The sequence below is a fragment of the Mirounga leonina genome, unplaced genomic scaffold (genome assembly GCF_011800145.1).
Source record: "Mirounga leonina isolate KUSES-001 unplaced genomic scaffold, KU_Mleo_1.0 Mir_176, whole genome shotgun sequence".
NCBI lineage: Eukaryota > Metazoa > Chordata > Mammalia > Carnivora > Phocidae > Mirounga > Mirounga leonina.
Window position 1 is genome coordinate 2,170,537 of NW_023270454.1, and position 16,010 is coordinate 2,186,546.

Here is a 16,010-nt window from a genome sequence, read left to right on the forward strand (position 1 = left end):
CTACAGTCAGAAAAAAGAGACGTTTCAATCTACTAAAATAAGACAGCTTTCCTAGGAATGAGAAAGTCTAACCTTGTTGAATTCATAACCTTGAACAAATCCTTTCAAAGCTGAGTGCCTCTGTTTCTCCAATAGTTATATAACAGAAATAGCTTATTTCCTATCATGTCATAGAAGGGAAAAGAAGATAAATTAACAATGAGATACATTATTCTCTTCAGAACAAAGTCATTATGTAAATGACAGTGCATTATTATATGCTTATTACAATTCCAGGAGCGCACAGTCACCTTAGCACCTTCGGGTTAAAAGACTGCAAGATTAGCAAGCAGAAGACAGGCAGTTGGAGAACTTTCATTTGACAGTTTGTGCTTGGCCAATGCGGAGAGATTACTTTCAATTCTGTACCTTTCTGGATTTAGAATTCTTCCTTAGCTTTTCATGTACAGATATCCATCCTACATGCCAATTCTCCAGCGGGCAATTGAGCTCTGGTACCATGATCCAGCTTGTACCACTCCTGTGCTCAAGCTGATGGCTGAGTTAGTTCATAACAGGTAAGCTGGACGAAGATTTTCAAAGGACACAACTGCCCTTTTATATGAGAGAATTCTGGGACGATAGATTTTAGCTCGTGTTTGGTCAGATTGTGGAAGATAATAACATTTCACTGCTTTCAGAATTTGAAAAACGTCTCTAAAAGTTAATGTGTATATATATGTTTCGGTTTGTTTGGAAGAAGGGTGTCCCAGCCACACAAAGTCATAGCTGCTTGCAGGAAATAAGTCACTTTGGAAAGAGTCTCAAGATAACCCATTCTTGGGCGCCTGGGTGGCTCAGTTGGTTAAGCGACTGCCTTCGGCTCAGGTCATGATCCTGGAGTCCCGGGATCGAGTCCTGCATCGGGCTCCCTGCTCGACGGGGAGTCTGCTTCTCCCTCTGACCCTCCTACCTCTCATGCTCTCTGTCTCTCATTCTCTCGGTCTCAAATAAATAAATAAAATCTTTAAAAAAAAAAAAAGATAACCCATTCTTGGGACGTCTGGGTGGCTCACTCTGTTAAGTATCTGCCTTTCGCTCCTCAGGTCATGGTCCCAGGGTCCTGGGATCAAGTCCTGCATCGTGCTCCTTGCTCAGCGGGGGAGCCTGCTTCCCCCTCTGCCTGTAGCTTCCCCTGCTTGTGCTCTCTCTCTCCCCCTCTCTCTCTGTGACGAATAAATAAAATCTTTAAAAAAAAAAAAAAAAGATAACCGATTCTTACGAGAGGTGAATCTGGCAACCAGTATTCTGACTTTCCTGCCCACATATAAAAGTTAACATTTAGTAATGGTGTCATGTCCACCACATTTCAAAGTTCACATTTCAGAGAGGCAATTGAGAGTAATGCCAGACGCATTAGGATACCCTGTTTTAAGAAAGGTGTCTGTTCGGCAAACTGCAGCTGGATGGGTAAAGACTTACTTAAGAAGAAAGTAAGACAGACTTCCAAAATACTAAATTTTAAATTTACCCAAGAATTCAGGGATGGAGGAAAAGAAAAATCCACCCCCTTGACTTCACTAGAATTTCGGGTCCGTGTATCTGCCTCTCATGGCACTTCTAAGAGAATTAATTTTTAAAACTACTTTAGTGAGGGGTGGGTAATACTCAAAGAGCCGATAGCCTCCCGGGAGCCTCACAGTCAAGAGTTATTCATTTCCAGAATAGATATTTGAGAGCGTCTACTCTTTGCCAGCCACTTTCCTAGCCGTTGTGCCAGACAAAACCTCTTCCCTCTTAGATGTTACATTCTGGGAGAACAAACAGTAAAACAAGCATGGAAAATGATTTCAAACAGTAGGAAGTGCTATGAAGAAAAAAGTTAATAAAACAGGGGAATTGAAGGAGAGGAGGGAGAATCGACCTCTCAGAGAAGGTGATGTTTAAGCTGGGATCTGAATGACAAGAGAGATTCTGGTAGCCCTGCAAAAATAAGGGGAAAGAGTGATCTAAACTGTGAAAACTGCAAAAGTCCTAAGATGGGATGAGTCCTAAGACTGGAGACAGAAAAACGCCACAGGCTGGAGCTTGGTGAATGAGGGAGGCCGTGGGAGGGGAGGGCTCAGACAGGCAGGCCGAGGCCCAGCCCTGTAGTGACTTAGTCCAGCAGGAGTGAGGAAGGCACGCACACTCTAATGCCAGTGGGAAGCTGCTGAAGTATTTGAAGCACGGGATTAAAATGACCTTGTTGACATTATTACCATGTGAAGAAGGGGACTGTAGAGGGGCAAGAGTGGAAGCAGAAGAACATACAGGAAGTGGATAGATTCAGGGCATGTTGTAGAGCTAGACCTTGATGGATCCAATGTGGGGAGGAAAGGAAAGAAGAATCAAGAAGGACCCCTGGGGGTTTGAGGCTTTAACCAACCAGAGTCAATAAAAAGACCAACTAGCAGCTCATTAAAAGGTGGCGCAAACCAAAGAGGTGCTCTGGTCCAGGGAACAGTCAGGAACTCAGAACTCAAGTTGTTTCAAACGCTTGCCTCACCTACTTTTCTCTAGTAGCAGTCCCAGTCCCTTCACCTCTTTTCTTCTTATCAAGTGGTAACAACGTTTGTACCTTCCCTTAGTTGCCACCGAAGCTATAAAGGTAAACATAGGTTAATGTCTGAAGGGTCGTGATTTAGTCCTTCTAAGAAATGACTCACAGAAGCCATACTTTAATCAAAATGGAGAATTTTAAGAAAGTTTCATCTGCTGCCTCACTTTTCAGTGTTTTCAATTTGAGAAGCAGAACTTGAGTCTAGCATGTCAGTCTTCAAGATAGAAGCTCTGTCACTAGTTAAATATCTTTAACTTGGTTACTCTACATTAGGATAGGTAATCTGCACATCTTAGTGCAAAAAGAATCACCCAGGGTACTCAGATGAGAGCCTGAAGTTCCCCAGTCTTCCAGTAGCATACCTCTGACTTTCTCTGCCTCTGTGTTCTCTGCTCAGATCCCAGCGACTCCAATTTGATGTCTCTTCCCCCAATGGCATCTTACTCTTCAGAGAAACCAGCAAGATGATAACAATGTATGGTACGTGCTTTAGAGGAGCAGAACCTTGGGGGTGATTTCCAACTCAGTCACCACACTGTATGCAGTGTAGACTAGCCCTGGCAAGAGCCAGGACAGTATGACAGGGCCCCTGGCACCAAGGGCCTTTCGAATAGGAGGGTTGAGTTGGTGACCTAAACTGTCAGTAATAATGTGGTTGAATAAATTGTATATATCACGTCTGTCTACTCAGGCAATCGCATCCTGACACTAGGAGAGGTCCCAAAGGATCAGGTCTATGCACTGAAGCTCAAGGGCATCTCCATCTGCTTCTCCATGCTGAAGGCAGCCCTCAGTGGGAGCTACGTCAATTTTGGAGTCTTCCGTCTCTATGGAGATGATGCCCTGGACAATGCTCTACAGACCTTTATCAAGCTGCTCCTCTCTATTCCCCACAGTGACCTCCTGGTAAGTGTTAAGCTTTATTGACAGGATCCGAGCCCCTCATCATATTCAGGTGTTTTTGGTTGTTTTGGGGTTTGGGTTTTTTTGTTATTTTGCCTGACACTATGATTGAATGTTTCTCTGGAGAACTATAAGCTAACTCCAGTTAGCTCTTTTGTCTTCCCATCTGAAGGGAACTGAGCTGTTTCATTTAAGATCTTACTCCCTGTTGGGGTGCCTGGGTGGTGCAGTCAGTTGAGCGTCCAACCGTTGGTTTCAGCTCAGGCCCTGATCTCAGGGTCATGAGATTGAGCCCCACGTTGGGCTCTGTGCTCAGCGGGGAGTCTGCTTGAGATTCTATCTCCCTCTCCCTCTGTCCCTCCCGCTTATGCTCTCTCTCTCGAATAAATAAATCTTTAAAAAAAAAAAAAAAAGGTCTTGCTTCCTGCATATTGAGGTACACCATGCCTAAGTTGATTTCTGTCCTCTTCTCCCACAGGACTATCCCAAGCTCAGTCAGTCTTACTATTCACTACTGGAAGTCCTGACCCAGGACCACATGAACTTTATTGCAAGCCTGGAACCTCATGTCATCATGTATATTCTCTCTTCCATTTCTGAAGGACTTACTGCACTTGGTGAGCACATGGATTGTTTGGTTTTTACCACTTAACAGAAAGGGAGAACTTTGCCCCAGTATCTGAAAGTGTTACTGCTTTGGGGTATATGTATGACTCATGGATACATTCTCATCCAGAAATACTTATCGACCCTATCCTGAGGACCAAGCACTGTGCTAGGCACTAGGGGTACAGTAAGTATTAATAACCACAGTCCCTGTCCTTTAGGAGCTTTTTATCTGGTAGATGAAACAGACATGTAGACCAGTGCCTATTTACTGCACTTACCTACTTCCGCACCACAGTGGGGGTGAGGAGGGAGTGCTGTGAGAGCTATCAGGAAGAATACCTAAACTTCTGGTGTTGAGAAGTGGGGTCAGACAAGGCTGGCCAAAAGCACTGATAAAAAACCATGGGCCAAAAAGCTGCACAGGCGTTAGCAGGTTAGTGGGGAGGCTTCCTAGCAGCAGGAACAGCAAGTACCAGCAGCTGCAGGCAAGAGAGAGTCAGGAAATCCAGATGCCCAGCACACTGGTGCAGAGAAGCCAGAGAGGAGTGGGCGGGGCAAAGCCGGAGACCACGCAGGGGCCCTCATGCGCATCAGGGTGTTGGATTCTTTTTTTTTTTTTTTTTTAAGATTTTATTTATTTGAGAGATAGAGAATGAGAGAGCACATGAGAGGGGGGAAGGTCAGAGGGAGAAGCAGACTCCCCACTGAGCAGGGAGCCCGATGCGGGACTCAATCCCGGGACTCCAGGATCATGACCTGAGCCATAGGCAGTCGCTTAACCAACTGAGCCACCCAGGCACCCAGGGTATTGGATTCTAACCTGAGGACAGTGGAGGCTATGGAAGGCACTCACACAGACAGCTCCACAGGTTTTTCATCCTACTCCACCTGGTTCCTTGTCAGCCCTTTTGTTCCTAGGCTACCATCAAGCAGTCTCAGTAGGTATGCATGTATTCAGAGAAAGAATACATTTTTTTATATTAGGCTGAGCAAAACAAATAGGAAGATTAAGTCACCTGTAAGATAATCACGATATATTGCAAGTGCACATAGAATGACTTTTGGATTGCCTGCTGTGGTGAATTACACCTCCATGCCCCTTCTTCCATAGGCATTTACTTCCAGCAGGTGCAGAGCCATACCTAGGACATCCAGCGAAGGGCTCCGACCCTGCTCTGGAAGGCTATTTTATAGCTTCTTGAAAATCGAGGGACCTCTGCATAAACAGAAACAGAAGGGCTGACTCTTTTAAGGGTTCATCCCTTAGTCCTCTGGCCTGTGCCTCACCTCGTCAGAGCTCTGTCCACAAGCCGTGCCACAGCATCCCCTTTGTAAAATGCGTAGATGAGTCGCAGCTTCCCCCCCCAACCCTTGCCCACCACACTCCCCGCAAAATGCTTCATAGATAAAGAATACGGTACCTCTAACAGACTCTAAATGTTGATAGACGGTATGAAGCTGGGTTTAATGACCTCCCCCCAGTAACTCAGACTTCTTGGATTCTCATCACAGCTTGTGCAGTTATTAGCAGTGTGATCTGGAGGCGAGTCACATAACCTCTTCAGACTTTGGTTTGTTAAAATGGAACAACTACCTCCCGGAATTCTCAAGAGGGTAAATTAGAGATAATACCTATGAAGTCTTTAGCAGAATATCTGGCACAGTAGAAGTACCTGCTGTATGTAAAGTATTCGTTATTTTTTATGAAGCAGAAGACATGCATCTGCACCACATTAAGCAGTAATATCGATATTATTAATTAATATATTGTCTATTACCACACACTCACTTTCAAACTTAGAATTGGGCCTTGCTATATGATGAGGGTGAGAGGTCAACAGAAAGTACCCAAACACAGGCCTTAACTGAGCTGGGGACAGTTCCCAGTCTGCTGGGGTACCTCTACCTCTACCTCTACAGGCTCTCAGCTAAGGGCAACCCCTTGGCTGCCCACATCACCATCAGCAGCTCCATACCCCGGCTCTAATCCACCCCTCCCTCTTTCTTCCAGACACCATGGTATGCACAGGCTGCTGCTCTTGCCTGGACCACATCGTGACATACCTCTTTAAGCAGCTGTCACGGAGCACCAAGAAGAGGACGACACCCCTGAACCAGGAGAGTGACCGCTTTCTGCATATCATGCAGCAGCATCCAGAGATGATCCAGCAGGTAAGGAACGTGAGCTTTAGGAGGCAGTGTGGGGTGTCCGGCAGTGGAAGAACCTCTGAGAGGAGAGGCCAAGCAAAATGGGGAGGCTGGCATCTCACCAGCCTCATGCTGCCGAAGTGAAGTGTATGCCTTAAAATTGCAGTGGATTTTGAGTTTGCTGAGTAATCATCAGATATTAAAAAAATCTGGGAAGAAAAACAGGTTCTGAATCGTTTTTCCGAGCGTCACACCAGCCCCTATGCCTCGGACCTGTGCTCCTTCCACGATGACGACTGTGGCCACCCGTTGCCATAAACGGAGCCTGAGTTAGCAGTTGCCAGCTGTAAGGCTTGTACTCCCATCTGCAGAGTGGCCACAAGAGTACGGGATAAAAGGAAATAACTGACCACACAGATCAAACCATATGTTTGCCATTGCTTTATTTGTATGAGGCATCTTTCCAGAAGGAAGATTTGCCTTGGGTAGCTTACACACTAGATCACTGCCTCAGATGCTCCATTTCCAGATGCTGTCAACGGTGCTGAACATCATCATCTTTGAAGACTGTAGGAACCAGTGGTCAATGTCCCGGCCCCTACTTGGCTTGATACTACTTAACGAAAAGGTAAGAGAGCCATCTCCCTGGTGCTCAGAGCCAGAAGCATGGGTAGACACATGTTTGGCTATAGGAGAAAGGCTATAGGAACACCCCACGATGGTGAAGCCGAGGGAAAACAGCTCATTTTCTGAGCATGTACTGTTCATGCTTTGAACAGTACATAATCACTGAACTGTTAGAAGTCAGCATGTGTGGCAATTCAGACAAAGGATGAGGAAGTGTTACTAGAAGAGAATATACCTGGAGAGCAGACCACCAATGACCTAAATTCTAGTTCCAGCTCCACCATAAACAAACATAAGTCTAGAGAGTCCTGTAAAAGAACCTGGATCAGGGGCACCTGGCTGGCTCAGCTGGTAGAGCAAGTGACTCTTGATCTCGGGGTTGGGGGTTCAAGCCCCACACTGGGTATAGAGATTACTTAAAAATAAAATCCTTTAAAAAAAAAAATAGAACCTGGATCAGATGACCCTTAGAGTGTTTACAAATTTAAAACTCTGACTTTTAAGTAAGATAAAGATACATTATCTTGCAGCAAATACTTACTTGAATCAAAAAAGGTACCCCATTTTGGTAGATAATTCTGTGTTTTGGAGAACATCCCTTCAACCTTGCAGATGAGGGAGGGCTAATCCCTATCTCCTCTCCTTACCCTGTCTCACTCCTTGCCCCACAGTATTTTTCTGACCTAAGGAACAGTATCGTGAACAGCCAGCCACCAGAGAAGCAGCAGGCTATGCATCTGTGTTTCGAAAACCTGATGGAAGGCATCGAGCGAAATCTTCTTACGAAAAACAGAGACAGGTGAGTGTAGGGGGCCCTGCAGAGAAGTCCTAGGCAATTTCTCAAGTCATCGAAACAGGGGAGACTCCTTAAGAGTCTTTTTTTTTTTTTTTTTTTTTAAGATTTTATGTATCTATTTGACAGAGAGAGACACAGCGAGAGAGGGAACACAAGCAGGGGGAGTGGGAGACGTTGAGAAGCAGGCTCCCCGCTTCGCTGCCAGAACCTTAAGAGTCTTTTAGAGAAGGGCGCCTGGGTGGCTCAGTCGTTAAGCGTCTGCCTTTGGCTCAGGTCATGATCCCAGGGTCCTGGGATCGAGCCCCGCATTGGGCTCCCCGCTCCGCGGGAGGCCTGCTTCTCCCTCTCCCACTCCCCCTGCTTGTGTTCCCTCTCTCGCTGTGTCTCTCTCTGTCAAATAGATACATAAAATCTTGAAGAAAAAAAAAAAAGTCTTTTAGAGACCACCTTAAAGCAGTGCTGTCCAGTAGAAAAGCAGGCCACATACGTAACTTTGAACTTTTTAGTAGCCACATTAAAAAAAGGTAAAAAGAAACAGACAAAATTCCTTTTAATACATTGTATTTAACATATGCAGATTATCATGTCAATGTGTAATCCATACTTAAAAACTGAGAATTTTAACATTCTTTTTATTGTACGAAGTCTTCAGGGTCCTGTGTATTGTACACTTAGCAGGGCATCTCAAGTCAGATGCTAAATATTCATTTGAATTACTTGATTTGTATTAAGATTTCATAAAATTTACAGTTGACAAAGTAGATTCCCATATTCAGGTATACCAGACATACTTAGAAGTTGTCTAGTTGTCAATTGAATATCAGGCTTTTCTGAATTAATGCTTAAATTTTATTTTTTTTAATTAATTTGAAAAATGGTATTTTCGTTTAAAATTAATTAAGGTACAGTCGGGGAACTGAATTTTAACTTTCATCTGATTTGCTTCGGTTCTTCAGCTGAACTGGGCACACTTCAAGTGCTCAGTAGCCCTGTGTGGCGAGCGGCTGCCGTACTGGACAGCAGCACGGTGCTTTAGCACAAGTGTCCGGCATTAAGCACTGAGTGAGAGGCTCGTTCTCTTCAGGCCCTCACTTTGGGAGGGTTACTTCCCACCTCTGTCAGATCCCTTTTGTGCTGCCGTGAGCCCAAGGTGGCCCTCAAAGCCCCAGATTTGACCAGATCTCAAGATCTGCCGCAAGGTTGTCAGGTTGAAAGGGTTGCAAAACTAGCCCAGCTTCCCCTTAAGGTCTGAAGACTGAGGTTAACTGACCTTAGAAACAGATGCATACGTTCTGCCTCTCAGTAGCCGCTTCGCTGCCAGAAATGTCTTAGTCCAAGACCTTTCCCCTCCACCCTCCTCCCCCAACCTACATGCATCCCCTCTGCAGGTTCACCCAGAACCTGTCGGCATTTCGTCGAGAAGTCAACGACTCGATGAAGAATTCCACTTATGGCGTGAATAGCAATGATATGATGAGCTGACACCTCCTTGGACTCTACCTGTACAGAGCAGCGCCCTTTGGTCTGGCCCAGAGGGGCAAACAATTACAAGGGAGAGGGCCTGGCTGACCCTGGCTCCCTCCTCCAGGGGTATGGGGAAAATGGCAGAGTCACCTGGCTACTTCCCCAGGGAATAGGGGTGTGAGTGCACTCACTAGGGGGCAGGGCGCTGCTGGTTCCTGGGGGTTGGGTGGGAAGGGTGGTGGGAGGAGATAGAGACACAAATGTGTGAGACTCCAGCCCCTCCTCCTGGGGCCACCCCAGGGGGCGGGGGGGGGGAATCCCCAGTGTCCTGCCACAACCTGCCTTGTATAAACATGTACATTTTTTCATAACATTTTGAACAAGGTTTATATTGACTCAAGTTTAAAAACAAAAAGTGTGACTGAAAAATTTTTACAGAGTCTAGTGCACCAATGCTGATGTGAGGGGTTGTGTATGCGAGTGAGGAAAAAATGTGTATTCTGGTGGCCTGAAGCTTTACTGGACGAGGATGTGTGAACGTGCAGAGATATATTTAGTGACACAGTGTAGAGAGGCAAAAAAAAAAAAAGTAAAAATTCCAAATGTATATTTTTTCTTATTGCCCTTTCCTTGCCCCCAAAATTATCACTTCCTGTTACTGTATTACCCTTGTTATTAGGAACTCTAAGCCATGTGGAGCACCATCCTTCCCCTTCAACCATAGATGCTGCCCTAGGTCCCTCGGCCTCTTGCAGTGACAGACAACTCCAGCTAAAAGTGTTTGGTGTTCTAGCTTCATCCTTTTTCCCACTTTGCTTATCCTCATCCTCAGACAGATGCCTCTTGCTTTTACAAGTCAGATGTAATTCTATGATTTAGGGTTCTCGGTCTCTGTAAAGGTAGAGACCAGAGAGAAGGAATTGAGCCAGCTGCTCTCCTGGTGAGCGATTTGGATGAGTCCACCAGAGGCCCAGTTGCGTGGCCCGTAACTTTGAGTCTTCCCCAGCCCTTGAGGCAGTGTGTGTGGATGTGTGCGCGTGGATATTTATATATGTACCCTGCACTCGTGAATGTATGAACTGGAGGAAGTTACTACAGTGGAGGGGTTCTTAATAACAAGGTCTGCCTAGCATGAAGTATTTAACAATCTCCCACCCCTTTAAAAATATACATTTTTATAAAATGAAAACCATAATAAATGTTTTGAATATTAAAAAAAAATTAACCTACAGAAGAAAATTAATGGAGAAAGCTATTTGCCTTGTACTTTTTCCACAATTGCTGCCGCTAGTTGTACGCATCTCTAGTTCAGCTCTTGCCCATGGGACACTCATCATCAATTAGGTTTTATCTTTATTTCTCTCCTCTGCCCCTAAAAACAAGCCTGTTAATTTTTTTTTTTCCTTCTCCTCTGGCGACTGTGTGGTGAATCCTTTCTTGCGTGATCAGGTTGCGGATAGACTTGTAAGGGTGTTTGCTGCATACAGTGTAAGCATTGTGACCGCCAATAAACTTCAATGGTTTCTACTGACCTGGCTTCAGCAATCAAGTCTAGTGTGTCTATAGGGACATGTCTCACTCTAAACACACAAAGATGTTTGAAACATGCATTCGTAAAAGCCAGTGGATGACAGGTGCCTCTCGCCCTTGTAAAATTAGCTTCTCATTCAACTAAGTCTGACTCGATTTCTTTTACAAATATGATTGTTTTAGTTGAGACAGATCTATACAGATAGATATACAGTGCTGCTGGCCACAGGTAGAAAGGTGAAGCCACTGGGCTGCCTCTTCTAGGTAATAACATGGCAACCAGCAGAGAAGTAATAATTGCAGAAAGCCCAGTTTTGTTAATGTTCCTTTTTTTTTTTTTAAGATTTATTTATTTAAGAGAGAGCACACAGGTGAGCAGGGGGAGGGGCCAGAGGAGAGGGAGATAAGCAGACTCCCCACTGAGCGGGCATTGTGACGTGGGGCTCCATCCCAGGACCCTGAGATCATGAACTGAGCCAAAATCAAGAGTCTGACGCTCAAATGACTGAGCCACCCCAGCGCCCCTTTGTTCATTTTCTGACCTCTGCCCTCTTAACGAGGGCTGGGCTTCACTCGTGAGACCCTGACAAGCTCAAGGATAAGTTCTCTCCCTTGCACCACTTTGCAGGCCTCATGGGCCAGAATTCTCAAATGAAGAACACTATAGTTAATGAGGACTATTTGTCATCCCCATACTATGTAGTACCTAGACATAAGAGAACTTAATTGCCAGGAACATTGTATCTGTGTCTGTATCTTAATGTAGATTTATATCCAGTGAATCACAGGCTCTAGAGTGCTACTTAAAAAAAAAAAAAAAAAAAGATTGATTTATTCACCTTAGAGTGTGCACAAGTGGGGGAAGGGGCAGAGGGAGAGAAACTTCCAGCAGACTCCCTGCTGAACTCGCATGAGATCACAACCTGAGCCAAAACCAGGAGTCAGCACTCAACGGACTGAGCTACCAAGGAGCCCCTAGATGCCTCTCTTGCCCACCTTATCTAGATATCCTGATACCTTTTCTTTGCTGTTTCAGTGTCCTGCGGACTATCTTGATCCTAAGTTATTTTGAAGGCAAACATTTGTATTCTCAGGGCTAGAAGGCAAGTAGAATTGATTCATCTTAGCCAAGTCTGTCTTTAAGCCTAAGAGAAATATAAAATGGTCAGGCTTCATTAATAGGCAAAGCACTCCAGTCACATGCCCCAGTGACCTGGAATTCTAATTCTGTAGTAAATAAGATAAAATTGTAAACAACTTTCTCACGGGTACTTGAAGAACCCCTCTCCCCCCAACTATCTTGAGATGCTGCTTGATCAGCAAAACCCCAGGCCCCTCCTTTCCCTTACACAAAAAAAAAATTTCAGAGGCAAGAAACTCACCATAGATGGTGGCCTCCTCGTTGCAACCCTAAGTGCAGTCCAGTCATGACAAACCACCATAGTTAAAATCTTCCACAACCACATCAAACTTTTTAAACAGTGAAGGTGTTCCTTTCTTGGCAGTTAAAAGAAGGGGCACCCAAAAAACAGCCAAGTAGGAAAATTTTTTCTGGTCAAATTATCAGCAATGTAACATGATCCATCCTTTAAAAAACCAGTTATCTTTAAACATTGGTTTCTGCCAAGAAGTCATGTGGAGGTTTTATTCAGTTAAAACATGAGTTTATTAGTTTCTAGGCTATCCTGGGCACTATGGTTATCAAGTCAAGTGTCTTTACACAGTGTTTCCTGACACAGACTGTACCTTACGTTGACAAAACACCTGAAGTCTTTGTGGCAGATTACTAAATTGTATTATGGATGTACGTGTTTTTTTGTTGACTCTGCCCAAATAAGGGTTATTTATTCCCAGTAAAGTATAAATCAGAGGAAGAAGAATTTGGCCAAGGGTCAAATTTTTACATTTTTAGATTTTAAGAAGTAATGACTTTCACCCAATTGTTAATTTTCTAATGACAAGTGACAACCTACTAAGAAATAAGAGTTTTATATTCTGCAAACATGAACTTTTCTTAAGAACTTGTGTTCTTTTTTTCCACCCAAGTGGAAAAATGTTCTAGCACCTTATGAAATTTCAACCACGTGCAGACACAGACCACCTTCCAAAAATATTCACGGTCATGAGGTAAGAGGAATTGAGTGTAGAGAGCCAAAGCACCTCTCTGTATCCTATTTGCCACCAGCCAGCCCTCCCCCCACCCAAGATTTTTGGCTAGATCTACAAACACACCTAAGTTGTTTTCTAATGCGCCAAAGTGCCAAAGCAAAAAAGAAAAGCAAAGATAATTACAGGGAACCTGCAAAAGCCATAAGTCTGATAATAAGGCCTTGAAAAATGTAAATGGTTGTGACTTTTAAAGTCCTACTTTAGATATTTCAAAAAAAAAATTGAAAGGATAAAAATGTACATACCAACCATAATTAATACAACTGCCAATTAAGTGCTAGGTAATGTCTTAGGTCTTAGAATTCTCGCCTCTTGTACTTTTCTCCTGGGTCCATTACATCTATTTTGCATTTTTTAGATCCCCTGGAATTCACTGGTCAGCCACTTTGGTGTATTTCAGGAGCAGTGGGTCAACTAAACAAATCAGCTGCCAGACAATGGGACATCGTAGGAGTAGAATGGAGGATGGGATCAAGCTTAGACTATTATCCCCCTTCCCCAAAAAACCCTTATGGTCTTCACGGCAGCCTGACTGCTGCTGTCTGTTCATTCATCAAATACTTAGTATCCACTTCAGGACAAATACCTTTTTGATGGTCAGCAACAGAAAAGGAAACTCACAAGCAAAAAACATCGGCAAGGCAAATTCATTTCCACTCTTCGGCATAAAATCCCTCAACAGTACAAACTGACTCCAAAACATAGTGAACAGTACTTAAAACACTTACACAAGCACCATACAATTATATTTTTAACTGATAATCATGAAGACAGACTTCATAATAGACTTAAGCATACAGCATCACCTAATGGGCCAAACCACCCCATTATCAGTTACAAAAGACTGAAGAGTGACCAGTGGGGAATCTCCTAACCCTTGCTACTGGGTAACAAATCAAGTCCAGGCATGTCTGAATTCAAGGTTTGAAGGACAACCAAACTCAGGAAAAAAAACTGACTCCTTATCTGAAGCTCAGAGGGGCCACTATACAGAGTCTGATATTGTAAAAGGGTGGGCGAATTTAAGAGTAGTATTCTCAAAGCCAGAAAACCCAAGCTCTCCTCAGCTCTTAAAGACTCATTATACTGTGCAATGAAGGTAAAGCAAACTCTAGAAGCTGAACTAACTCAACTGGAAAATCAATGAAAATGAAACCACTTTTAAGAGTATAGCAGACCATTATCGTTTTTATTTCTCAGAAAGCCCATGCCCCACCCTTTAACACCTGGCAGTCTGGGATAGGTGCCACAAAGCAAATCAAGTTACCAACTTTGCCAACCAGACTACAAACGTGCAGCAGAGCCCTTCCATTCAACTACACATCTGCCACTGCCATCTCTGCCTCCACATCCTACCTCGTCTTTCCCCCGTCTGCACAACCATCTCTTCTCAGTCTAAATTTCCATGCCCTTTGCCCATCTACCCTTTTAAAGACCCAAAGTAGAACCCCATTCCCTCTCTGAAGTCGCTCCCTATTGTCCCTGTCCCGAGTCTTACAGCCTACTCGGGTTTATTTGAGATACTCCTAATCCTCACTCTCCCCGCCTCAACAACCAAAATGTGCTCCTTACGAGCGGGGACCAGATGGTAAGGGGACCGTGAAGAGAAAGTAGTTGGACTAATTTGGGTGAAGGCCCAGCAGACAGGGCCCCCGGCTGCCTGGTGTGGGCGAGCTAAACGCAAACGTCGCCACAAGCCTCTACTGAAAGGAAAAGAGCAGAAGCTGCTGACAGCTCCCTGATCTCGCGAAGGAAAACGGTAGAGTTCACTCCCGACCCCCCACTTCTGCCGCCAACAAACCGCCGCGCCCCGGAAAAGGTTCCGCGCGTTCCTTCCGTCCCCGTCGCGTCTGCGCACGTAGGTCCTCTCTGCCGGCGCGTCTCCTCGGCGCCACCGTTCGCTCCGCCTCCGCTGCCCTGCGCAAGCGCAGTCGTGACTCCTGACTGCGTTCTCGAGCCCTGGGCGCCGGGGCTGGAGGGATCGTTCTTGGGGAAGGTGGAGTTGGGCTACGGCGGCCCCTGGACCCCCACCCAGCCGTGTGCCCGGTAGGGGTTCGAGTTCACGCGTGCCATGGCCTCACACCCAGTGTCCGCGGTAGTAATCATAGAGGCACTGTTCAAGGACTTGGTCCCTGGCTGGGAAGGACTCTGGAGTGGGCAAACGGGCTGAAAAGGATGATCGTTGGCGGCTCAGTATACCCTGGGAGTGCGAAAGAGGGCCTCCTCCTTCCCCCACGTCGAGCCCTAGCAGAACGAGTCATTAGGAAGAAGGCAGGGAAGAACACTCACAGTGCAAAAACACCGAAGCATGAAACCTTGTACCTTTCTACAAGTTGCAAAAATAGCACGGCTGGAGGGAAAAGTGTAGCTAGCTCTGTACGTGTCTGCTGGCTGAGGGGTGGTGCACCAGAGGTTGGGATTTGATCCGAAAAGCCTCAAGTTTCCAGAGGCTACATTACAAAGCAGGCTAATGACCAATCTTTGTTGGATCTACCAGCTGGTGGGTAATGAGGATTTGAACCAAGACCCAAGACAAGGACTGTTGGGTGAGAGTTGAGAAAGACTAGAGAGATAGGGGGTGGAGGTTGGAATCAACAGACTTTGGATGTAAAGAGTAAAGGATAGAGGATTCTGGTAGGATTCCCAGGTTCTAGAATGGAGCAGCAGCTGAGTCAAGGCAGAGGAAGCATGAAACAGTATGGGGATGAGTGCAGAGCTCTTGGTGAACCTGAATGGAACTCTGATCTAAGGAGACTTCCCTGCTCTTGGACAAAACATCAGAAAACAAGGAGGAACACTTCCCAGTAATTTTATAGAACAAACATCTCCCTTGATACCAAAACCAAAGACATTAAAAGGAAAAAAAAAAAAAAAAAGCCTTTAGACTAATAGACCTCATAAACGCAAAAAATCTTAAAATATAAGCAAATTAAATCCAGGAATATATGAAAAGGATAATACATCATGACCAAATGGGATTGATCCTAAGAATGCAAGATTGGTTTAAAACATTCAGAAAACCAGTAAATGTAATTAGCTGTATAAACGAAAGAGAAAAAGCTGATCATCTCGATAGATAAAGAAAAAGCACGTGACAAGATTCAATACACATGAAAATTCTCAGCAAATTAGGAATAGAAGGAAACATTCTTTACCAATTAAAAGCCATCTACGAAAAGCCTA

At 44.8% G+C, this 16,010-nt stretch overlaps 1 protein-coding gene across 4 annotated transcripts in view; it reads left to right on the plus strand.

The window, feature by feature from the left end:
• The window catches only part of XPO7 (exportin 7), an 87,232-nt gene extending 76,568 nt beyond the window's left edge, over positions 1-10,664 (plus strand). For 3 of the 4 annotated variants that reach the window (XM_035022503.1, XM_035022500.1, XM_035022502.1), the window contains exons 21-28: positions 450-557; positions 2,979-3,061; positions 3,273-3,487; positions 3,963-4,101; positions 6,105-6,265; positions 6,771-6,869; positions 7,540-7,667; positions 9,053-10,664. In XM_035022503.1, coding sequence (XP_034878394.1) covers positions 450-557; positions 2,979-3,061; positions 3,273-3,487; positions 3,963-4,101; positions 6,105-6,265; positions 6,771-6,869; positions 7,540-7,667; positions 9,053-9,146 — 1,027 coding nt within the window. In that variant the 3' untranslated portion in view covers positions 9,147-10,664. The remainder of the gene's footprint in view (positions 1-449; positions 558-2,978; positions 3,062-3,272; positions 3,488-3,962; positions 4,102-6,104; positions 6,266-6,770; positions 6,870-7,539; positions 7,668-9,052) is intronic. The other variant, XM_035022501.1, reaches the window with a different exon arrangement.
• Positions 10,665-16,010: the final 5,346 nt, after the last annotated feature.